The sequence below is a fragment of the Filicampus tigris genome, chromosome 16 (genome assembly GCF_054856515.1).
Source record: "Filicampus tigris isolate MCC_2025a chromosome 16, RoL_Ftig_1.0, whole genome shotgun sequence".
NCBI lineage: Eukaryota > Metazoa > Chordata > Actinopteri > Syngnathiformes > Syngnathidae > Filicampus > Filicampus tigris.
Window position 1 is genome coordinate 15,711,580 of NC_141232.1, and position 22,618 is coordinate 15,734,197.

Here is a 22,618-nt window from a genome sequence, read left to right on the forward strand (position 1 = left end):
CACAAGGGTCGCGGGGCGTGCTGGTGCCTATCCCAGCTGTCTTTGGGCAGTAGGCGGGGGACACCCTGAATTGGTTGCCAGCCAATCGCAGGGCACACCGAGACAAACATCCGCACTCACAATCCCACCTAGGGGCAATTTAGAGTGTCCAATTAACCTACCAAGCATGTTTTTGGAATGTGGGAGGATACCGGAGTACCCGGAGAAAACCCACGCAGGCACGGGGAGAACATGCAAACTCCACACAGGGAGGCCGGAGCCGGGATCGAACCCACGACCTCTGAACTGTGAGGCAGACGTGCTAACCAGTCGTCCACCGTGCCGCCACACAGAGTCTAATTTAAAGCAATTCCCAATTAATATGAATAGCAAAAAAAAAAAAACATACGTACAAAATAAAATGACCGAGTCCGTTTTTGCGTTTGTTTTTTTAAGCACATTTTCAATATCATATGCTAATCAACCAGTTTATATTTCTGTAGCTGAGCGATATAAAGGTGTCTTGATGGAATTTTTTCCCCCCAAAAAAGTTAATGCTAATGCTTTGTTAATGGTTCTGCTAATGCTCTAATAATAATAATAATAATAATAATAATAATATTAATTACTACTACTACTACTACTACTAATAATAATAATAATAATTATTATTATTATTATTATTATTGTTATTATGAAAACCTTTTGTGCAGGAGGAAAAACTAGGGCAGATTTGTTATCAATGAAAACTTAGAAAGGGAATCAACCCCAAACGTTTCTTTACAAGAAAATGTTCTATGCACCTTAACTAGCCTAAACACGACATTCTTATTAATATTGTGTTTGTGAACTATGAGTTTAAGCAGCTAAATCCACCCGTTTTTAGGCAAGGCAAGGCAAGGCAGTTTTATTTATATAGCACATTTCATACACAAGGCAACAACGTGCTTCACACAAGCAAAGACACCTACAAGCATTTGCAAATGCAACAGTGAACAACATTCAAAAGCAAAGCAGAGAAAACAAACATAGCTAACAAATTACTAGAATGTACGTTGACAACATTTAAGCACATTAGCAAAAAACTTTAAAAACATTTTAAAGTACAGAAATAAAAGTAGGTTTCTAAAATATATAAAAGAAAACAATATTTAAAGTTGTTTAGAGGACCTTAATCAAAGGTATGAGGAAAAAAACAAAGGTTTTTAACCCGGATTTAAAAGCATTTACACTAGTCGGGGCTGACTTCACTTCTGTTGGCAACTTATTCCATTTGTGTGCAGCATAACAGCTAAATGCAGTTTCACCATGTTTACCTTGAACTCTGAGTTCCACTAATTGACACAAGTCTGCAGATCTCAGCGCCCAACAGGGTTTACAGTATATTCAATCAGAATTTCGTTAATGTATTCAGGACCCAAACCATTCAGTGATTTATAGACCATTAGCAACATTTTAAAATTTTATTCTACAGTTGATTGGGACCCAGTGTAAAGCCTTTTGGACTGGAGTAATATGTTCCGATTTTTGTTCTGCAGCTGTTTGATGCTCTTTTGAGGAAGACCAGTAAGAAGATCGTTACAAGTCTACTGTAGATGAAAGCATGGGTAGGTTTCTCCTGGTCTGCTTGGAGCATGGAGCAGCCTTTAATCTGGGTATGTTGTTCATCTGGTAAAAGGCTGTTTTAGTGATTGATTTTATATGATTGCTGTAAGTCAGGTCTGAATCTATTAGAGTGAGTTCGGACTTGATATTTGGTTACAAAAGACAGTGACTCCAGGTACTTTTTAACAGAAAACGTCTATTCTTTTTTGCAGAAAACAATTACCTATGTTTTGTTTTGGTTTAGCTGAAGGAAATGTTGATTCATCCAGTTGTTAATTTGCTCTAAACAGTGACACAATAAAAATGATTGAACTGGTGTCATTTGGGGACATTGATATATATATATATTGCTGTGTGTCATCTGCATAACTGTGATAGCCAACATTGGTGTTCTGAAGCATTTGACCCAAAGGTAACGTATACAGACTGAACAGAAGGGGCCCAAGGACTGACCCTTGAGGGACCCCACATATCATGGCCATCCGATCTGATTCAAAACTTCCAACGTTCACAAAGTAACTTCTTTACTCTAAGCAAGACCTAAACCATTTTAGGACTATGCCATTTAATCCCACCCAAGTTTCCTACCTGTTCAACAGTATGTTATGATCAATTGTATGAAATGCTGCACTGAGATCCAATAAGACTAGCACCAACACCTTCCCTGCATCAGTGTTCAATCTTATGTAATTTAGTACTTTGATAAGAGCTATTTCTGTACTGTGATGAGGTCGGAATTCTGATTAGAATTGGTCAAATAGTCCGTTTGAGTTCAAGACTTTACTGAGTTTATTAAAAACGACTTTCTCAACAATCTTTGATAAGAAGGGAAGGTTTGAGAAGACCATCTCAGGGGGCGGCCATTTTGTCACTTTCTGTCGACTGAAAATGACATCACAGTTGCTCAGGGCTCAGGTAACGACCAATTATGGCTCAGCTTCAGAGAACAGGTGAGCCGTGATTGGTCGTTACCTGAAATTAAACACAAAAACAAAATTTTGCATGTTGTGGTTGATTTCCCCTATAACTCATCTCTGATTAAAATATGTAGCAAACATTTTTTGACCCGTGTATGAGTAAAAGGATTGTGCTATTTAGTTTAAGTGATACATACAATTATGGCTAAAACATTGGAAAAATCTGAAAAATAGAAGAGAGGTCTACCCAAGGTCAGAGCAATTACCGTAGTTTGATGATGTCCTGTCTGCTGTTAATATGGCTCATTTTTTTTACTCTTACTCTAGATGGTTAAAACCTTTGTTTTGGTAACAAGGTTGCACGGATGTTGAAAGACACAACTTCAGAGCATAATGCCAATTCAAAATATGTATGTCATAAAACAAAATGTTTTAACAATTATAAGAAAGACATTAAAAAAACTCATACCCCCAAAATCTGATTAAAATCTTATTTTATCTGTTATAGTTGACATGTAAGTTTGTCATCAAGAGATAGGGACAAGGATTAAAAAAAAACATTTTCAAGCACTATTTGATATTTTGAAAAATGTTACATCCATAATTTACTGACATGTTACGGACCAAGCCAGTAACCAAATCACCATTAATTTGTGTTTGTGCATTTTCTGCACTGTCAATTTGAAGTAATGTCATGTTTTTTAATAAAGGGATGGAAATGAAAACATGTTTTTGTATTCATTGTTTAATCGACAAAATAACCAACAGATGAATCGATTATTTAAATAATCGTTAGTTGCAGCCTTATTAGGTTGTAGGTCCGAGTTTGTTCTAGTGTTTTAAGCCATCAGAGAAGGCCCTTCTGACCCTGACTGCTCACTATTATTGAAATTTTGTAATTACATTAAATATTTTATTTGTGAAGAATTCATTTAAGCACACAGATTAAGCACACGTTTTTTCTTCTTACAAGAATTTTATTATTTTTAACCAACCGTTTGGAAAAATAATGCAGTAAAAAGTAAGCACACTTGCTGTGCACAGGTAAAGAGGCAGCACTGCTGAACCTCTAAAGAGTAAAAAATAATAATAATTTAAAAAAGAACTGACCAACTATCTTAAGAAAATATTGCAGTTCAGCAATTATCACCACAAACAATTAGATCAATTATGTGGTTGTGACTTTTGGCTTGTCCAGTCATGGGTCCCCACAGTGAGTCACTTGTATTTTTTGGCACAGTTTTATGTCCAAAATACAAACTCTCTTTGTGTCCTGACCCGCAACTAAAGACAGCTCTGAATGGCCACTGATTGAGCTACAATGTTGCTTAAGGTGTACCTTTAACTATCCACCAATGCAGTGAGTAGATGAAAAGTAAATAAATCACGGCACTATAACAACAAGTACAGCTACATGACAACATAACAATCCACACCAAAGTGAATTAAAAGGAGTCTACACAATCAAACAAGAGATTTGAAATCAACCCACATTAGAAAGCTGGTTGTGGTTTGTTGACAAATCCTGACTAATACTTACTATTCTGCAAGTCTCTGTAACACTGGTCTACATTATTGCAGCCTATCTAGCTCAACCCAAACGACTGACATCTGCTGACTAATGATGGCATTGCGTATGGCTGTGAGCAGCTCTTCTGTGCAGCTCCATGTGCTGGGCTCCAAAGTGCAGTAGAGCAGGGGCAGAGACTCGAGCTGCAACTGTTCCGCCTGGCACATTTCCTCCATCACACTTTCGTTTGCACACCGTGGAAAAAACTTTCTGTTTGCAATATGGAAGGATGAGAGAAAATGGTTGGCAATCTACGAGCACATTTGCATATATAAATACAGATGTATTGTGTTGTATTGTATTATTGTGTAACAGGTTCACGTTCAACATTTAAAATGAACATGTATACGTAGTGTATGTTTACTTTTTAAAATAAAATGCTTGATGATGGGCATATCTCCTCGATTGACTAGCAGTGGTTCTCAAAATATGGCATGAGTTGATGATGAGCTAGGTATTTTTTGAAGTGATAGTTGGTGTAAAAAATTGGAGAAGGGTTCTATGGGTAAAATTAATAACCAGGACCAAGTAATTGTTGTTGTTTTCAAAATGTAATTCTATAATAAATTTAGGTGGTTGCGACAATGGCTGTGTTTGGAGTCACTCATTTTCTACTCTCTAATCATCCATCGATACATCCATTATCTATACCGCTTCTCCTCACAAGGGTCGCGGGCGTGCTGGAGCCTATCCCAGCTGTCTTCGGGCAGTGGGCGGGGGACACCCTGAATCGGTTGCCAGCCAATCGCAGGGCACACAGAGACAAACATCCGCACTCACAATCACACCTATGGGCAATTTAGAGTGTCCAATCAACTTACCACACATGTTTTTGGAATGTGGGAGTACCCGGAGAAAACCCACGCAGGCACGGGGAGAACATGCAAACTCCACACAGGGAGGCCGGAGCTGGGATCGAACCCACGACCTCTGAACTGTGAGGCGGACGTGCTAACCAGTCCACCACCGTGCCGCCTACTCTCTAATCACTGTGTCGTTATTTTTATAAAGTATTGTTTAAACTCATCAGTCAAATAAGAAATTGATTAAATAAATTATTATAAATAAATACATTATCATAAATTCTAATAGCAGATTGTTTTAGATGAGTCTATTTCACCAAATAATACAAACAAAAGGACTTTACGTCATCTATGTTGTGTTGTTCATATTATATTTATTTCATCACACTCACGCCACACTGATGAATTTGTCTCGTGACGAAAATTCAACAATACCCTGAAAATGGAAAATCATTTTTCCATAACACAATGAAACATGGGCAATATTTGATTTTCCAGTGAGGATCGTTGTTCACCACTTGTCAATGTGCGAGGATAACCTCTGCTCACCACATATTCAGACACATTCAAACCAGTGGGCTCTTACCTTAGCTTCTTGTGTTTTTTGCTCTTTGGCAGGATGTGGATAACAATAGGATGAATCCCTTGTCTCAGCAAAGGCTCAACACATGGCAGCCCCAGCTCCAACAAACAGTGTTTGTCCTATAACGGGCATGAAAGATGTGAATTTGAAGAAGCTCTGGCATGTAATTTTACTGCATTTTGACCATAGACATACATTATAGTAGTAAAAGTAGCTGTGGGTTGACCTGCAAACTCACTTGATGGGGAGTTTGTGAGTGAGCCATGAGGTCAAAAATATTGTTGCAATGACACATGATGACAAGCTGAAAAATAATGTTTTGTATCACCTGGTTAATGACCTCCTGTATGGACTCGAGCCGTATGCCCAGAGCTGGCTCTTGAGCCTGGGAATCCAACAGAAATATTCTCTTGTCTCTCCTCTGAGAGGGTGGTATTGTCTCTACAAATGAGTCGGAATGACAGGTTAGAGATTGGTGACAATACTACAGTCATTAGTGGAGCTAGAGGTGGGGCAGCAGGGGCACTGGTCCCCTCCTGAAATATGCTTGCACCCCCAGGTGCCAGACCAGATAATGACTTTTGGGTTTTTGTAATATTTACTGGGAATTTTTTTTCCACATTTCCCCCCATCCCTCGTAGGGAACATATAATTAATTTTCATCAGCATTTTCTGAAGATTTTTTGGGGGTTTGCAAAAAAAAAAAAAAAAAAATGTTGGGATATCCCTGAGTCCCCCATGGCCCTCCAAGGAAAAAAATCCTAGCTCCTCGAGTGACAATAGTTTATTTAGGGTCCAACATGATTTATTGTCACATGCAAAGAGCATTTCACCACTGCAACTACTGCAGAATTCAGCCGCTCGGGTGCTGACGAGAACCAGAGGGCGGGAGCACATTACGCCAGTTTTGAAATTGCTGCATTGGCTCCCTGTGTGTTTCAGGATCGATTTTAAAGTACTTTTATTAGTTTATAAATGTGTTAATGGTCTTGGGCCATCTTATTTATCTGACTTGCTTTTACCATGCCAACCTTCGCGGATCCTGAGGTCCTCTGGCGCCGGCCTTTTATTTATTCCAAGGGTGAGGACCAAAATGCATGGCGAGGCTGCATTCAGCCGTTTTGGTCCTCACCTTTGGAATAGCCTGCCAGAGGACGTCAGGTCTGCAGAGACTGTTGATATTTTTAAGAGGAAGCTCAAGACACACCTTTTTAGTTTGGCTTTCAACAACTTTTAAATAATTTATCTTTTCTTTTGATTGAAGATAATTTTTTTTTTCTAATTATCTATGTTTTGCTTTGAATGTTTTAAAGCACTTTGAGTTGCATTTTTATGTATGAAAAGTGCTTTATAAATAAAATGTGATTGATTGATTGATTGATTGATTGATTGATGCACAGCAGAAACACAGAACACTTCACACAGCTCAGCTCTAAAGAGCATTAAAAATAAACTCATACAGCAAACTACAAAAGAGTGCAGTGCAGTTCGGAGATAGGGTGCAGTTTAGTATTATTAGTAGTTATAAAAATCATAGTAATTTCATTCATACCTGCTGCACAGGTATTGTATTGTAAACCAGACTCGACAGGCTGCATCATCCTCTCTATGAGGCCACGGGACAGCAGAGATGGTGAGAAGATGACAGGTCGCTTTGATTCAACCTTTACTGGGAGCACCAGGCTGTAAGGAATCAAATGCTCCTCATGCCCTAAGTAAACACACACACACTTTGATGCAAAAGAAAATGTGCAGAAAACATGACATTTATAATTCAGAGAGAAAGATTTAGTTTTGTAATTTTGGAAACTCCCCCAGGGAGAGGTTCTTACGTTTGTTCAGTGTGTAAAGAACCTGCTGTGAGGCCCCTATCCCATGCCATTTGGGGTCCACTGCCTTTACCAGGCGGACTTGACTAGAGGATTTCTTCATGAACTTTAGTGTATGGTGACAAATGAATGAATACCTGAAACCCATCTTGCAATATAAATATGCAAATGACTAATCATCACCTTCTTTTTGAAGTCTTTTTGCTCCACTGCCATTTTCTGTAACAACTGTTGCGCCCTGAAAATGGAAAATATTGTAAATAAATTTGCATGCAGCATAGTTATTATTTTTATATTCATCATTTTGTGGCCGGATAAGAAAATAGATTCTTATCATAATGAGAGGTATTTCATCTTTTTCATTCAGCCACATGAAAGTCAGAGTGAACATTTTCGACGCAGCTCTGATTATGTTGCATTTTAAGGAAAGCTACAACAACAAATTGAAATAATGATTGACTACGACCACGCATTTCCCAATCATTGATGAAATGTACTGAATGTACATGACCCACCTATTATAGTTAGGCATGTTTCCTGTCTGCAGGCTGTTGGCTGTGCGAGGGTCCACCAGGGAACAGCGCCAATGATATTTGCCGTTGTACCTTGTGTCTGTGACATGTATGATGTCATCACAGGACACACACAGAGACGATGGGTCACGGAGAGCCTCAATGTTGAGATTGACCCTCACATAAAATGAGTCAGCACCCTTGGAAGTAGGTAAAGAAAGCTGGGAGCACAGCTTGGCATACGCTGAGAACAAGAAGCAGTGGGCCAGCTTAGACTCAGCAAAATGACTGAATAAATGATAAACTCTGTTTTTTTTAGTGCACACCGACTCACCCTCTGGGTTGCTCTGATGTTTGAGTGAGGACGGTTCAGTCCACCATTGCAGAGAAAAGTGCGCTACCTCCGCAGTGCACTGGCTGAGCAGAACATTTCCTCCACCGAAGAGAACATGCTCTAGCTGAATAGGAAAAAACATAACGCTAAAGTCTTATTAGTAAGTTTCTCAATCCCCTTCAGTTTTTTTCTTTCAGTAAAACAATTCAATGTGCTTGGAAACCATAAATGTTGCGTATAACCAGGATCCTACACTATTTCGCCTAATCTTTTCAGGTTCTTTTCTCTAAATATGATAACTAAATATCCATAATTGTGGGCAATGACAATGCTGTACGTATATTGAAACAAGTGTAATAATATTTACATTTAAAGGGGAAGTCAACCCATACATATTTTTTTAAAGAATATGTTCTATGTAGGCTCACTAGTTGAAACAAGGCAATATGATTAATATGAAATATGAGTTAAGCAGCAAAATCCACCAGTTTTAAGCCATCTCAGGGGACGGCCATGTTATCACTTCTGTTGACTGAAAATGATATCACAGTTGCTCAGGGCTCAGATAATGACCAACCACAGCTCACCTGTTTTCAGAAGCTGAGCCATGATTGGTCGTTATCTGAGCCCTTAGCATTTGTGATGTCTTTTTCAGTCGACAGAAGTGACAAAATGGCCGCCCCCTGAGATGGCTAAAAACAGGTGGATTTTGCTGCTTAACTCATATTCCACAAACGCAATATTTATCAGAATGCCGTGTTTCAACTGATGAACCTGCATAGAACATACCCTTGAAAAAAATATGTTTGGGTTAACTTCCCGCTAAGTTGTCAAAAGTCTCATGATAGTCCAATAATTGTTTGTTGTGAGATTAAAAAATTCACATTTCTAGTTAAGTATTTCTAATGAGTGTCTAAAAGGGTTAAAACCTTCTGGATGTACAGACATGACAGCAAGTGGACATGCAACATTGCACAACATACATATCTGGAAAAAACAAAACAAAACAGCGATGCAGCTGCTTTCTCACAGATGCTGACACATACCTCCAGGAGCTCACTTCCCTCCTTCAGCCCACATTGTTCTGCAACTGAACCAGCTTTAACATGGCTGACAAAGATTCCTGTTTGGTTTCCACCGGTTATCGTAATGGCATCAGCCAGACTGGCTCCTCCGTGATTTGGCGTCACAGGAGGGCTTGAAGATGGAGACATGGCAAATATCCTAAAATAGAGCAAGCATAATGATAGTTTGGATTGGAGGGTAGGTCTGTAAAAGCTGAATCCTTTTGAGGTTGTTGTTGTCATGCTCCCAGAATCTTATTTTGCAAAATCGTACCACATAATATGATAATTTTAAACAAAAGTGGACCGTTTTAACAAATTTGTTTTACTTGTTTTTATGGACAACGACAACTACCTTGGACTGCTGGGACTGTGTCGTTGTGCGTCAACAGCAGGCAGATTGACCAAATTGGGCGGAAAGAGATGAGAATGTTGAGAGTTCCAAGAATCCCATAGAGAGGGTTCACCATGTTCACCTGACACACAATTTAGACTCACTTAAAGCTTGCTGAAAATCTTGATGCACTTGCAAATGATGTCTAATTAACAATACCTGGAACGCTGTCATTCTCATCACTGCCCCAAGAGTCTAAGTCGAACCTTTTCAAAAGGCAGACAATGTGAAATTACTATCAGAAACCTGTAGTGGTTGTTGAATTATGACAGACTAAAAAAAACTCACTCTATATTGAATCTTCGGTTGATGGAGTTCATACAAGGAGGAAATGGGAATGTTGAGAGGCGATTTATTTCCTTCTCATCTTCTGTCTGAGGATGTAGAATGATGTTGATAAAGATGTATTTATTTTCTACTCTCTATCCCTAAGCAACATTTGTAGGTGAGTTGAGCCGTGTGATACGCACTGATGACAGTGGAGTCTCCTCAGAGTTGGAAAGAGAATCTGTACCAGGAAAACGGACAGACACGATATCCAAGTAAGTAAACGAACCCAGGAAATAGAAACTTGGTGATCACCTTTGGGCTTGTGAGTGAAAACAACCTACCCTCTGAATTGTCATTGGCTTGGCCTCTGGGGGACGCCTGTTACAAAGAAGAAAAGAAGTACAGTACAGGTATGACCTCACGCCAGGATTGCAGCTCTATGCATGTACTAACGTGTCAAACATTGCCTAGGACTAGTCCACAATGTGTCTGGGAATGGCTGGCAACCATTTCAGGGCGTACCCCGCCTACTGCCCGAAGACAGCTGGGATAGGCTCCATCACCCCTGCGACCCTCGTGAGGATAAAGCGGAATCCGTAATGGATGGATGCATGGATAGTCCACACTGTTTTCAATTCATGTGATATGTAGCTCCCAACTGATACATAAAACACAGGGTAAATGCTAACTCCTATGTCTGAGTATATATTCTCACAGGAAAGTCCAGAAAGAAACTAAGTTATTTGATGACCTTCCGCAACTGGCGATGGCTGCCATTAACAGGAATGCTCAGGTCCAGGCCAAGGGAGCAACAGGGTCCGTAGCACTGGTCTTCACTGCACAGTGACAGACGGGACTGGAGAGCACAGTACAAAGAATCACATGTTATATAATACTTGGCTGCTGCTCAAACATTTCTATCTATCTTATTTTTACTCGACTTGCTTTACAATAATAATAGTAATAAATCATATTTACTTTGTCTGTGCCCTTAGGGATATGTAACAAAGAACAACTCACACGCACGAACAGATCACCACAGGCATGCGAAAGGGCACCTTAGGTAATACTTAGGAGTTAAAAAAAAAAAAAACAGTTCATCTCTCCAGTAACCTGTCCCAACCTTAATATCCTGATCCACAGAGTTGGTATCCAATTTGTGACTCACAGTAAAAAACAGACTGAGCTACTGCTACCCCCATGTCCTCTATTCTTTTTTGGTGTTGTGGACAATGTCCACTACACTGTAATTACAGCAGTAATTGTACTTATTTCCAGAGCTGGGCAATCCGTCCCTGCGCTGGACCGGTCGGACCCTCTAGCGCGGCCGGATGCCCATTTTTGGGGCGGAGGGATGGGGGGGGTGACAAATTTTAAAAAATGGCTGGACTAAGCATGGCCGGAAGTGGATTTCAGTCCGGCCCACTAATCGGCCCTCATGCGTGTGACGTGCTCGCGAGGCGGCCAAATTTAATCTCAGCCTACTCGGTGAAAGGCTTCTTTTCTTTTCTTTTCAAAACAACTTGTGTCCGGGAGTATATTCAAGCTGCGTGCAGCACTCAAGTATGGCACATCATACGCTTTCCTACTTCCGGAAATACGCCGTAGCAAAACTGCTGTGTAGTGTTTTTCTGGCATGCTTTTATTTTGAAGGCCGAGAAGTGTGAAGGAGGGGAAGTGTGGAAAATAAGTAACTAGTTGAATGCTTGCAGACTTGTCGTCTGTTGAACCCAAATAATTATACAATATGACAAAACCAACCCCAGGGCTCGCAATGGAAGTAAGTACACGCAGTTGGATAAATTCGTGAGTAAGTGGTGCGTTTGAAGCGTGTCCACAGCAGGTTTGAATAGTAAGTTTGCCAGCTAATTGTCTTTAAATCAACCTCTTCCGTTAGCATCTCTGCCGTGTGGGCATCATCCACGTTTTTTATTTTTATTTTTTTTGTGTGTGGGGTGGTGGGGACGTGGGTCGGAACGGGCCAGGGGCCGAAAATGTTTATGGATATGGCCGGGGGTCACTAGTCTGTACTAGTACTGACCAATTTCATACTGCATTTATTGACAACCTTCACATTGACAGAACTGTACTGCTTGATTAACAGGAGTCTTAAAAAGAAAGTCAATTTCAAAATTTTCTTCAGAATATTATGTTCTTTGTAGCCCCACTAGTCTAAACACGGCATTCTGGTTAATATTACGTTTATGAAATATGAGTTAAGCAGTAAAATCCACCTGTTTTAGCCATCTCAGGGGGCAGCCATTTTGCCACTTGCTGTTGACTGAAAATGACATCACAGTTGCTCAGGGCTCAGATAACGATCAATCACGGCTCACCTGTTTTCTGAAGCTGAGCTGTGATTGGTTGTTATCTGAGCCCTGAGCAACTGTGATGTCATTTTCAGTCAAGAGAGGGTGGCAAAACGGCCGCCCCCAAGACGGCTAAACATGTTGCTGTTTAACTCATATTCCACAAACGCAATATTAATCAGAATGCCGTGTTCAGACTAGTGGAGGCACAGAACACATCGAACATACTATTGTCAAGAATTTTTTTTGTTGACTTCCACTTTCAGTCAGCTCGGGGTTGACTTACACAGTGCAGACAGGGACTGCTCTGATCCATTTGCTCCTTGCTTTTTTCTGTCTCTCGCTCCAACTCCCGCTTCTGCTGCTCCATGTCGGCTTGCAGCTCTGCAATGCGTTTACGCAAACGATTCTTGTCCAATAGACAGTCGGTGTACTCTAACTGCAGGCTGTCTCGACTGCGCATGGCCTGAAGGAAAAAGGAACATGGACAGGCAAACTGGACGTTAAATGCCATACTAGCTAGGGATGTAGGTCTATTGCAGGCTATTAGCTGAATTGTTGGGATGTTGACACCCATGAGCCATGAATCCTGGCTCAGTCAAGACCCTAAGTAAACACTGACCTGGTCCCTCTCCTTTTCAAGTTCCATGTTCTGGTTAAAGTAGGACATGCTCCTCTTCTGCTCTGTCTGCCAGTCCAGCTGGAGAGTTCTCACCTTCAGCTGTAGCTGCTCACACTGTGATTGCAGCTGCAAATGTAGTTCACATTACACAGTAAAACTATGAATTCATGAGCACTAAACTATGAACCTGTTCATTGATAAATGTCTGCAAGAAAACATTCACCTTGTCCCTGTGCTCTTCACTGCTTTGTATCTCCCCCTGTAGTTTAGTGATGAAGTTGCAGAGTTCCTGTCTCTGCTCTGCAGCCTCCCTGCGATCCTGCCGTAGGATATCCATCAGAGCCTGGAGGAAACACACATCAGAAACATTTTTTTTAATGTATAAAATCCATCCATCCTCCTGAGTGAGAGCCGATCCTAGCTGACTTTGGGCTGTAGATGGGGTACACTTTGAACTGGTCACCAGTCACACTCAGACCTATGGACAATTTAGAGTTTTTAATTAACCTAACATGCAGGTTATTTTTATGCAGACAGGGTACACTCTAAAAACAGTTGGGTTAAAAATAACACAATTTGGGGTCAAAAATGGACCGATCCACAACTGTTTTCTGCAAAAATAACCCCATAAATGGACTGTTTTGTACAAAACAATGCAAGAAAGTGGGTCAAATTGACCCAATTTGTGTCGGTCCATTTTTGACCCAGAATTGTGTTATTTTTAACCCAACTGTTTTTAGAGTGTATAAGATGTAAACTCCACAAAGAATGGTTAGATCTGAAAAACCCAGAACCTCTCTACTGTGACGCAGCCATGTTAACCACTGGCTGCCAGACATTAAAGCAAGAGAAAGAACTGAATTGTCCGCAAGCATGATCAAATAAAAGATGCACCACATTCAGATATAAAAAGACAAGAACTTACTGTGACTCCACTAGCAGGAACTGCATCCTTCATCTGAGTTCCTGTGTTGTCTGTTTTCGGAACTTCAATACGGTATGGTGGCTTTTCGGGTAAAGCTGGCGGGCAACCGGGTCCTCGTGTGGGCAAAAACCTCTTTGTGTTTGTCTGAATCGGATTTCCTTCAGGATTTGTAGTTCCATGCTGTGTTTCTGTTAACCTGGACTTTAACTCTTCTACCTGTATGTGGACAGAACGAAGCAGTCATCAATAGACGTCAACTCAAAATAACAATAACCACACCTAGACACAAGGTTTTAGTCGACAGCATTGTGGTGTATTGGTTTCCACTGTGAGTGGATGTGCAGTACCGGTATGTTTTACGGTTTTGTATGCAAAATACACTGGTCCATCGCCTCCAACTATGTGGCTCAAGTCTGCAAATACAACATGCAAAGGCCCTGATACACCAAAACGACGTTCACCAACAGTGGCAGACGCTTACCCCCTGTGGCGTCCGGCCGGCTGTCGGCACGTCACGCTGGCAAAGCATACCGCAACGACAGACAGCGACCTTTAAAGTACCTTCTGCGCATGTATAAGATGTAATACCCTTCCATACCATCGGCGGCGGTAGTCACCATTTCTCATGGTTAGAAAACTCCAACCGGAAAGCTGTTGGCCGGGGGCGGATTATAAAAACGTAAACAATGCATTCAGCTATATTCTTCGCTCATGATGAACTCCCACGCGAAGTAAACCCTCACGTTCTTGACACGGTGTTGTCAAATACTTACAGTGTCAACCCTCACTTGTAAGAAGATTAAGGCAGCGAAGGCGTGCTCACTGTTTATCTGCATTTGTCACATCCCGTTGGTGCTCCAAGCGCTGATTTGCTAGCTAACAGCCAATCAGAGTGACCAAATACCACGACTGGCGCGGATTCAACATGCCTAAACGCCCCCCAGACGCTTACAGACGGGTTACGACACTACGACGGTGGTCACTACACTAATCAGACAGCGCTTAAAGACGCCACGACGCTTCACGACCTCCGACGTTGGTTTGGTCTATCAGGGCCTTAACACTCCAGTTCTAAGTAGTTGGGGCAGGGATGACGTTGCAGGGTGGTCAAGGCCACCCACCCCTTGTCACTCTGTGGCCACCCTTCTGGCCATCTCCATACCAAGGGAAAATGTTGATATCTGTAATTTTTTCTCCCATTTACAAATGGATGCAGTATTATTAGACCCCTCAATAGTCCACAATTTTTAAAAAATATATATATTAACTGCATATTTAATGAATACATGTATACTTGATCCGAAGGGTAAGTCTAAAATAATGTTTTAAGCAACGAACATTCCATTCTTATAGTCACCATCAATCAAAATCCTAACTTTTACATCATAGCAAACGAACAACATGGCCGAGAAGTAATTGTTTATCATACCAGCCACGGTCATGGTTTCATGAAATAAAATACACACATATACCAATCTTGCGTACACACTCATAATGCAAGCAGGAACAAACCTAAAAGGCAAAATTTAGAACTGTGAAGTATTAGGAGACTTTTGTGTCAGTGCGCTTCTTAGATGTCATTTAAATGAATGAGCCATTGATCGTAGAATACAAAATGGCGTGGGCCGTTTGTGACAATTGTTGACTCTGATTGGCTGTTAGCTAATGAATCAGTGCAAAAGATACAAGTAGACAATCAATCAAAGCAAAGAAAATTGCATTACCCAGTATATAAAGCCGAGGTGTTGTGGAACCCTCGCTACCCCACTAAAAAATGATGCCCCTGAGTATGATTAGCATACAATGTGAAGTTCTACAGTGTTATGATGCTGCTCCCCTCTGTCTCACTTGCTTGAGCAGTTCTCTTTCTCGTATGGAGGCTTTGCCTTGCTCTTCTAGGGCCCGGGAGTACTTCACAGACTGCTCCAGGTGTCTGTCTTTCAGCTTGCCCAGCTCTCGACTGGCCGACTCCCAGTCTTGACGTAGCCTGGATGATTATGCAAATTATGCAATGTTACTTTTTGACTGAAAAAGCACACAGTCACAAACAAACAATATGATGCAGCAATGACCACATTCTATCAGATTGCTCAACATTGATCACATATGATCACGATGGCATATTCTTAAATACTTACTTACTAAACAGGTAGATAAGCAAGATCTCCGTGTAATAAGGTGATATAAATTTGAGCGCCCCAAGCCAATTGTCATCAAAACATCACAATTTTCAGCAGTTCTTCAAACTAAATGAGTCAAACCTCTCTAGCTGCAGTCTGTCGTGGCGTAAGTCCTGAGCTTTACGTTCAGCACGGCTACGGTCATCCTCGGCCACCCGACAACGCTGGGACAAGCGGCGTTCACACATCCGACTGTTTCGAAGCTGAACTCTCAGTTTTCGGACCTCAAGCAGCAGAAACTGAGTCAAACCCTCTGGACCTTCCTCATCTGTGAGAGCATGAAGTAGCATTATGTAAATCTGTGAGTATTCACCAACTATATTTTTTATATTGCTTGAGACAATGGAAAGTAATGCCAACTTTATATATGCACCAATCAATCCATTTTTTTTACCCAGTATGAGAGAGCAGCGGTGTGTTGGTTGCTCTCCAGTCAGTTGTGTGTATTGCTCTGGATGGTAAAACTCCAGTGACTCCATGAAGGCCTGAAGACCTCGCAGACCCTGGCCACGCAGAATGTCCAGCAAACGACCTGTGTAATCAAATGGAAAAACTGCAATGAAGTGGAATAATTATGATTCATGTGTGATGGTGTGAGTGTGTGTCAGCTGACTTTTTTTGTAACTGTATTCACACAGACCGAGTACAAGCGCTACACGTACAGAATCTATCCATCCATCCATCCATCCAGCCATCCATCCAGCCCGCCATCCATCCATTTCCTTTAGCGTGTTTCCTCATTAGTGTTGTCGATGAGCTGGAGCCGATCCCAGCTAATTTTTGGTGAGAGGTGGGATACACCTTGGACTGTTTGCCTGCTGATCACAGAGCATATTTATACCCTAGAAGATAAACATTTGCACTCTCATTCACACCTATGGGCATTAAAAATGTTTCCCTTTTAACCCTAGAACACTAACATTAAAATTAGTAACACCATCCCTAACGTCGGGTCCATTTAACTCGATATAATCCACACATCCATTATATATACCGCTTAATCCTCACGAGGGTCGCGGGGGTGCTGGAGCCTATCTAGCTGTCTTCGGGCAGCAGGCAGGGTACACACTGAACTGGTTGCCAGCCAATCGCAGGGCACACAGAGACAAACAAACATACACACTCACAATCACATCTAGGGGCAATTTAGAGTGATCAATTAACTTACCGTGCATGTTTTTGAAATGTGGGAGGAAACCGGAGTACCCGGAGAAAACCCTCACAGGCACGGCGAGAACATGCAAACTCCACACAGGAACGCCAGGGCCGGAATCAAACCCATGACCTCTGAACTGTGAGGTGGACATGCTAACCAGTCGAACACAGTGCCTCCACCCGATATAATATCCCGGGTAAATACAGCTTTCATCAATGTACACTATGTAAAAGTACACCACGTACTGTATGCCAAATTGGAAGATGTCTTCTTTAATTTCTCAGGACAAAACATCACGTCAAAAAATTGTGTGAGTCAAAATCACCCAACGTTAGTGTTCTAGGGTTAATTGTTACTCATTTGTTTATAATTGGGGTTGTAGTTTGCAGCACTGCAGTTGATCATATAACAGTCTTTAATGTAGCTCAATGCCATGGTGTGATAAAATAACATCTCTCGCTTCATATCACAGCAACAAGCAAGTCAATAATCAGTAGGGCGGGGATAAAATATCATATTGCGATGTATCGTGATACTTTTTTAATGCCGATACCAAGTACTGTACCGATGCATTTGATTCCTTAGATTATGTTATGTTATGTTATGCTATGCTATGCTATGCTATGCTATGCTATGCTATGCTATGTTATGTTATGTTATGTTATGTTATGTTATGTTATGTTATGTTATGTTATGTTATGTTATATAACATACTTTTGTGACATTTGAGGTCCTTAAGTTGAGCTTTGTGAATGGAATTTTATTTATTTTACTCCCGTGTATCAGGAACAGTGACTGGAACAGTTGAGGCACTTTTCAATTGTGACACTTGAATAAATGTCAAATGGCACTTAAGTTGAAACTTTGGAAATACATGAATCATTTTTTTTTTAATATATATTTTTATAATATTGAAGTATCGCAATGCGTATCGGATCACAACCCAAGTATCGGGATCCGTATTGGATTGGGACAAAAGTGCATCGTCCCAGCTTTAATAATCACCATATCGTTAAATTAACAGAGGTGGGTAATCCAGGTCCAGAAAGTAAATACCCTGCCACAGTTTGGCTTTAGTCCGCTGATAGTGTAGTGGTACACACGCCTGAGTTGTGTGCGGGCAGTGTGGGATCGATTCCCGCTCAGTGACAGTGTCTATGTGTGCCCTGCGACTGGCTGGCGACCAGTTCGGGGTGTAGTCTGCCTTCGCTCATTGACGGCTGGGATAGGCTCCAGCAACTCCCCGCGACCCTATATAGGATAAGCGGTTTGGAAGATGACATGACATGAGTTTGGCTTTAGCCACAAGTGCTAAAGCCGAACTGTGGCAGGGTTTTTACTTTCTGGACCTGGATTACCCACCTCTGTAAATTAATAACTCCTCGACAGAGTCATTCAAAACTGAGCATTAGTTTGGCAATGTTATGAACTCACTTTTGGACCAGGTGTTTGTCTACAATCCTCATTCTTTCTTCTCATTATCCATTACTCTCCCCTTTACTTACTGTAGCTAAAGCTTTCATCGTACTGTTTTCGACCCCTTCCTACATGTTTCTTTCACCGCAACACCTGTTGATGTGTGGCAACCGGTTGTCAACTCATTCGCACACTGAGTGCCCTATTTTCATCCCGAGCACAGGTCCAGCGCAAAGCGCAGTATAACTGGAGTTTCCTTTTTCTTGGTATTTTTCTAGACTTTGCACTAGAGTTGGGAGTAACAGGGCATTTGCGCCTTGTTTTGTCTTGTGTTAATATTGTGTTAGATTAAGGGATAAAACTTCCTCTCACCGGCCTTGGTGATGCGCAGAGGGTACTGAATGGAGTTGAGCACCTCATCTTCATCCTGTTCATCAATGACCTTACACTGGCGCAAATATGGGGTGAGCTTGGCCGGGTTTAAGATGCGCGTTAGCTTGTGTCGCACTCCTTCCACACGGTCCCACAGGTTCTCGCAGTGCTCCTCTGACCATGAAGGAGAAGATCTATTTTCCTCCTGAGTGATTTGGCCTTCTTCTGCCCAAACTGTGATGCCTGCATGAGTCCAAAGAAACCATAGGTTGTAGTCGAGCACAGTGGAGAAAATTGTTCAATTTTGTGGCTCCTTGCTACTACTAAAGAGGAAACCAACCTAAACATTTGTTTTTAAGAATATGTTCTATGCAAGCCCACTTGTTGAAACAAGGCATGATGATAAATATTGCGTGGAATAAGAGTTAATCCACACGTTTTTAGCCATCTCTGGGGGCGGCCTTTTTGTCTTCTGTCGACTGAAAACGACATCACAACTACTGAGAGCTTAGGTAACGACCAATCACGGCTGACCTGTTTTCTGAAGCTGAACCGCGATTGGTCGTTACCTGAGCAGTTGTGATGTCATTTTCTGTTGACAGAAGTGACAAAATGTCCGCCCCCTGAGATGGCTAAGAACGGGTGGATTTTGCTGCTTAACTCATATTCCACAAACGCAATATTAATCAGAATGCCGTGTTTCAACTAGTGGGCCTGCTAGGAACATATTCTTGAAAAAACTGTGTTTGCGTTGATTTCTGCTTTAGGGAATTCTGAGATAAATTTTGTATAGGTATAATTTAATGGAGAACAAATGTACATAGAAAAATGACACATAATGTATGTTGTATGATTTTTTTTCATTAGTTTCTATTGTGGTTGCATATCTGACTCACACGTGAGATGATCCGATTTCAAATCTCAGTTGGAACATTCTGTGGAGTGTGCAAGCATATTCTCCCTATGGTTGCACATGTTTTTTCCCAGGTACCTGTACATCAGTTTCCTCCAGCATCCCAAAAATATGCATGCTGTGACTAAAGAGCTTAATGTCTCTGAATATGAGTATGAATGGTTGTTTGTCTGCAGGTGCCAGCTAGGATAGGCCACGCCCCTTATGTGGGACAAGCGATATAGAAAATAGATGGATAATTTGTGTGAGGCAATATCGGGACTATCAATCGACTATGAAGTTCAGGGCATATGAGAGTTTACCTTCAGAGCACCCCAATTTCTTTTTTAATATTGTAACTCTGCAAGACCATCGACATGATGAAAAGAAAAGCTAGGATGGAGCAATGACATCACATAATTGCTGTAAACATACTAAAACACCAAAGAGGATGCTTTGATTTTATCTCCATATACTGCTTACAACCCCTAACTGTTGAAGTAACATTTTAACATTTGTAAGATGAAGTATCATGAGATGTGCTGCATAAATCTTATGAATTGAATGACTGGGTTTTTGTGCAACTTTTAAGGCATCATTTTCAAAATGTATTCACTTGGATTCTAATTGCAGGCATTCAACTTTGAAGGTTTCACTTCCTGTTTCTTTGGCATTTTGGCTTGGAGCAATCACATGCAAATTATTTTGGAAGAATCATATACACTACAGTATGTTTTGCTTGTGGGAACTGCAGCACTTAAGACATAGGTCTGATTCACCATTATGTTCATAAGAATTTTCTTAAATTCAAGAAAGTGGGTCTAGGTAGGATTTACAAAGAGCTCTTCAACAATATGATGCTATTTAAAATATGTTACGCAACTGTAGAATCATAGATGCAATAATAATGGCACAATAAACATACCGGTACATTTGTCAAGGCCATGTTTCGCTTAAAATGTTTTTACGTGGGACTTACAAATGTTTCTGAATGATGCCCAATGCTAGCACAATAACCCAGCTCCAGACAAAATAAGGTTGTCTTTGTCTGTCTGCAGTCACTTATCTGGCATCCGCCATTGTTCACGCTCTGGTTTGCAAAGATATCAATCAAATTTGAATGTTTGTAGATTGCTCCATTTCTTAACTTTTCATCAACTATCAGTATCATTTTTGTATAGCAGAGCAAACTATTAGCAATCACTAAAACTGCAATACTGAGGCAAAGACTCTCACCAAACGAGATGAATCCACATCTTATAAACAGAAGTGGCAGTAAAACTCTACAGTATAGCCAACAATGTATTCATGTTTCTCTGATAACATGGAACATAGTGAGTAATACTGTAACAGTTTAAACACAATTTAATTGGTCTGGAATTAGGAAATTTGCCTGTTAATAGGGTATTGCTATATATGGGGCTTCAGTGTGGGTGAAATGAACAAATACGGATTAGTTCATAATTACTTGACAGTAAAATGGGAATTGGTCATATGCCAGATGTGTTTTCCATAGCATTAAGATATATGATATGTGATTATAATTGTAATATGATAATTTCCCAATCATGCAGTCATATGTGACAATGGAAACACCAGTATCCTGGGTTTGTTTATTGCATCAGCACTTACATATGATCTGTTTTTATGTACATTTTATTCCCTTCTTTCATTATATTGAATAAATGAGTAAGCAATGGAATGCAGAGCTATACTACAGTATATATGTGTTAGTTAAATGTTAAAAATAACTTGGCGGGCCTTATTGTGACTCATTGTGGGCAGTCACGAGAATTAAGATGACGTGTTCAGATAATCCAACAACTATAATGTGAGCCAGCAGGCAGGCTGCGACTCGCCTGGATGCTCCGGAATCTCTTTCACTAATCAACAATTTAGTGAGATATTGTCCTTGTGTAATTAACAGCAGATACCTTAAACTTACTGCAAGTAAAACACACACATTACAATAATTATGTGGCTGCAAAAAGAAATTTAGAATATTATTATTACACACATAACTGATACCATCATGTGTGTCATTGACTGTTCAAATCACAAAGGAGGTTAAATTTAAACTTGTGAAATCATAAGGGATTTCCATTTTGCGTAGTCTCAGTCAAATGTTTGGACACACTTTATCATTCATTTTTGTCTGGCACTGTGTTGTGCTAGATTAAAATGTGATCTTATTATTTGTTAATAGACACATTCCTTTTAACCCTCTAGTTATATTCGATTCTCAGGAACAACAATAATGAAGAAAAATCTCATTAACTCCACTACTATTTACGATACCATTTCAATGAATGTTAAATTAACGTTCACATATCATGTTTCAAAAACAATAATCCAAATGTTTTCTATTAAAAAAAAGTGACACTTCTTTTAGTGTACAAATATGTGAAAAGAATCATTTTCATTGTATGTGTATTATTAAGCCAAGAAAAAGAAGTTTCAAAACAAAAACTTCTTAAACCCTCCTGTTATGATCATTTCTCAGAAACAGGAATTGCAAAGTCATTTCAGTTTACAGTGTCGTTTCCATGTTATAAAAAGCACCAGTTTAACAATAAATAGCCATCGAAGGAAAGGTGCTAGGAACGGAACTGCCTGAGCCCACTGGTGATTTTTTTTTTTTATTGCAAAAATAACAAAATATAAACTAGTTTAAACTAGTAATAGTTTTAGAGTTTGCGTGCCAGCAATTGTACTATTAATACAATTCTGTCATTTAAGTGGGTTAATCTTTCATCAACAGATTTCTGATTATTGTAACCAATGTTATAAATGTAAACCTAAATAAATGCATGCTCGGAGGCCAATATGCAAAGAATTTGCTTTGGTCCTGGAAGTGGACTCACCGCTCATGTCTCCAAGCGTCTT

The 22,618-nt window shown here is 40.4% G+C and overlaps 1 protein-coding gene and 1 long non-coding RNA gene across 4 annotated transcripts; one reads left to right on the top strand and one right to left on the bottom strand.

Annotated features, from left to right (window-relative positions):
* Positions 1 to 916: 916 nt before the first annotated feature.
* LOC147134961 (caspase recruitment domain-containing protein 10) lies at positions 917 to 22,618 on the bottom strand. 3 transcript variants are annotated; one of them, XM_086056337.1, is made up of 24 exons: positions 22,597 to 22,618; positions 18,841 to 19,083; positions 16,291 to 16,428; positions 15,978 to 16,164; positions 15,565 to 15,703; positions 13,717 to 13,932; positions 13,015 to 13,134; positions 12,792 to 12,917; positions 12,456 to 12,635; positions 10,612 to 10,716; positions 10,202 to 10,238; positions 10,061 to 10,098; positions 9,879 to 9,964; positions 9,750 to 9,796; positions 9,552 to 9,672; positions 9,179 to 9,356; positions 8,133 to 8,256; positions 7,802 to 8,042; positions 7,470 to 7,524; positions 7,290 to 7,392; positions 7,010 to 7,168; positions 5,786 to 5,898; positions 5,461 to 5,576; positions 917 to 4,281 (listed from the first exon to the last, which is right to left on the bottom strand). In XM_086056337.1, the coding sequence occupies exons 1-24, from the start codon at positions 22,601 to 22,603 to the stop codon at positions 4,074 to 4,076; spliced, it is 3,087 nt and encodes a 1,028-aa protein (XP_085912463.1). In that variant the 5' UTR covers positions 22,604 to 22,618; the 3' UTR covers positions 917 to 4,073. The 3 variants fall into 3 exon arrangements, with proteins under 3 accessions (XP_085912463.1, XP_085912465.1, XP_085912464.1); XM_086056339.1 differs by lacking the exons at positions 18,841 to 19,083; positions 22,597 to 22,618 and adding an exon at positions 16,891 to 17,024; XM_086056338.1 differs by lacking the exons at positions 18,841 to 19,083; positions 22,597 to 22,618 and adding an exon at positions 17,065 to 17,235 and having other exon boundaries at positions 919 to 4,281.
* On the top strand, positions 11,550 to 17,833 carry LOC147134962 (uncharacterized). Its single transcript, XR_015090188.1, has 3 exons — positions 11,550 to 11,640; positions 15,986 to 16,197; positions 16,295 to 17,833. It is a non-coding gene; the product is annotated as an uncharacterized LOC147134962 (long non-coding RNA).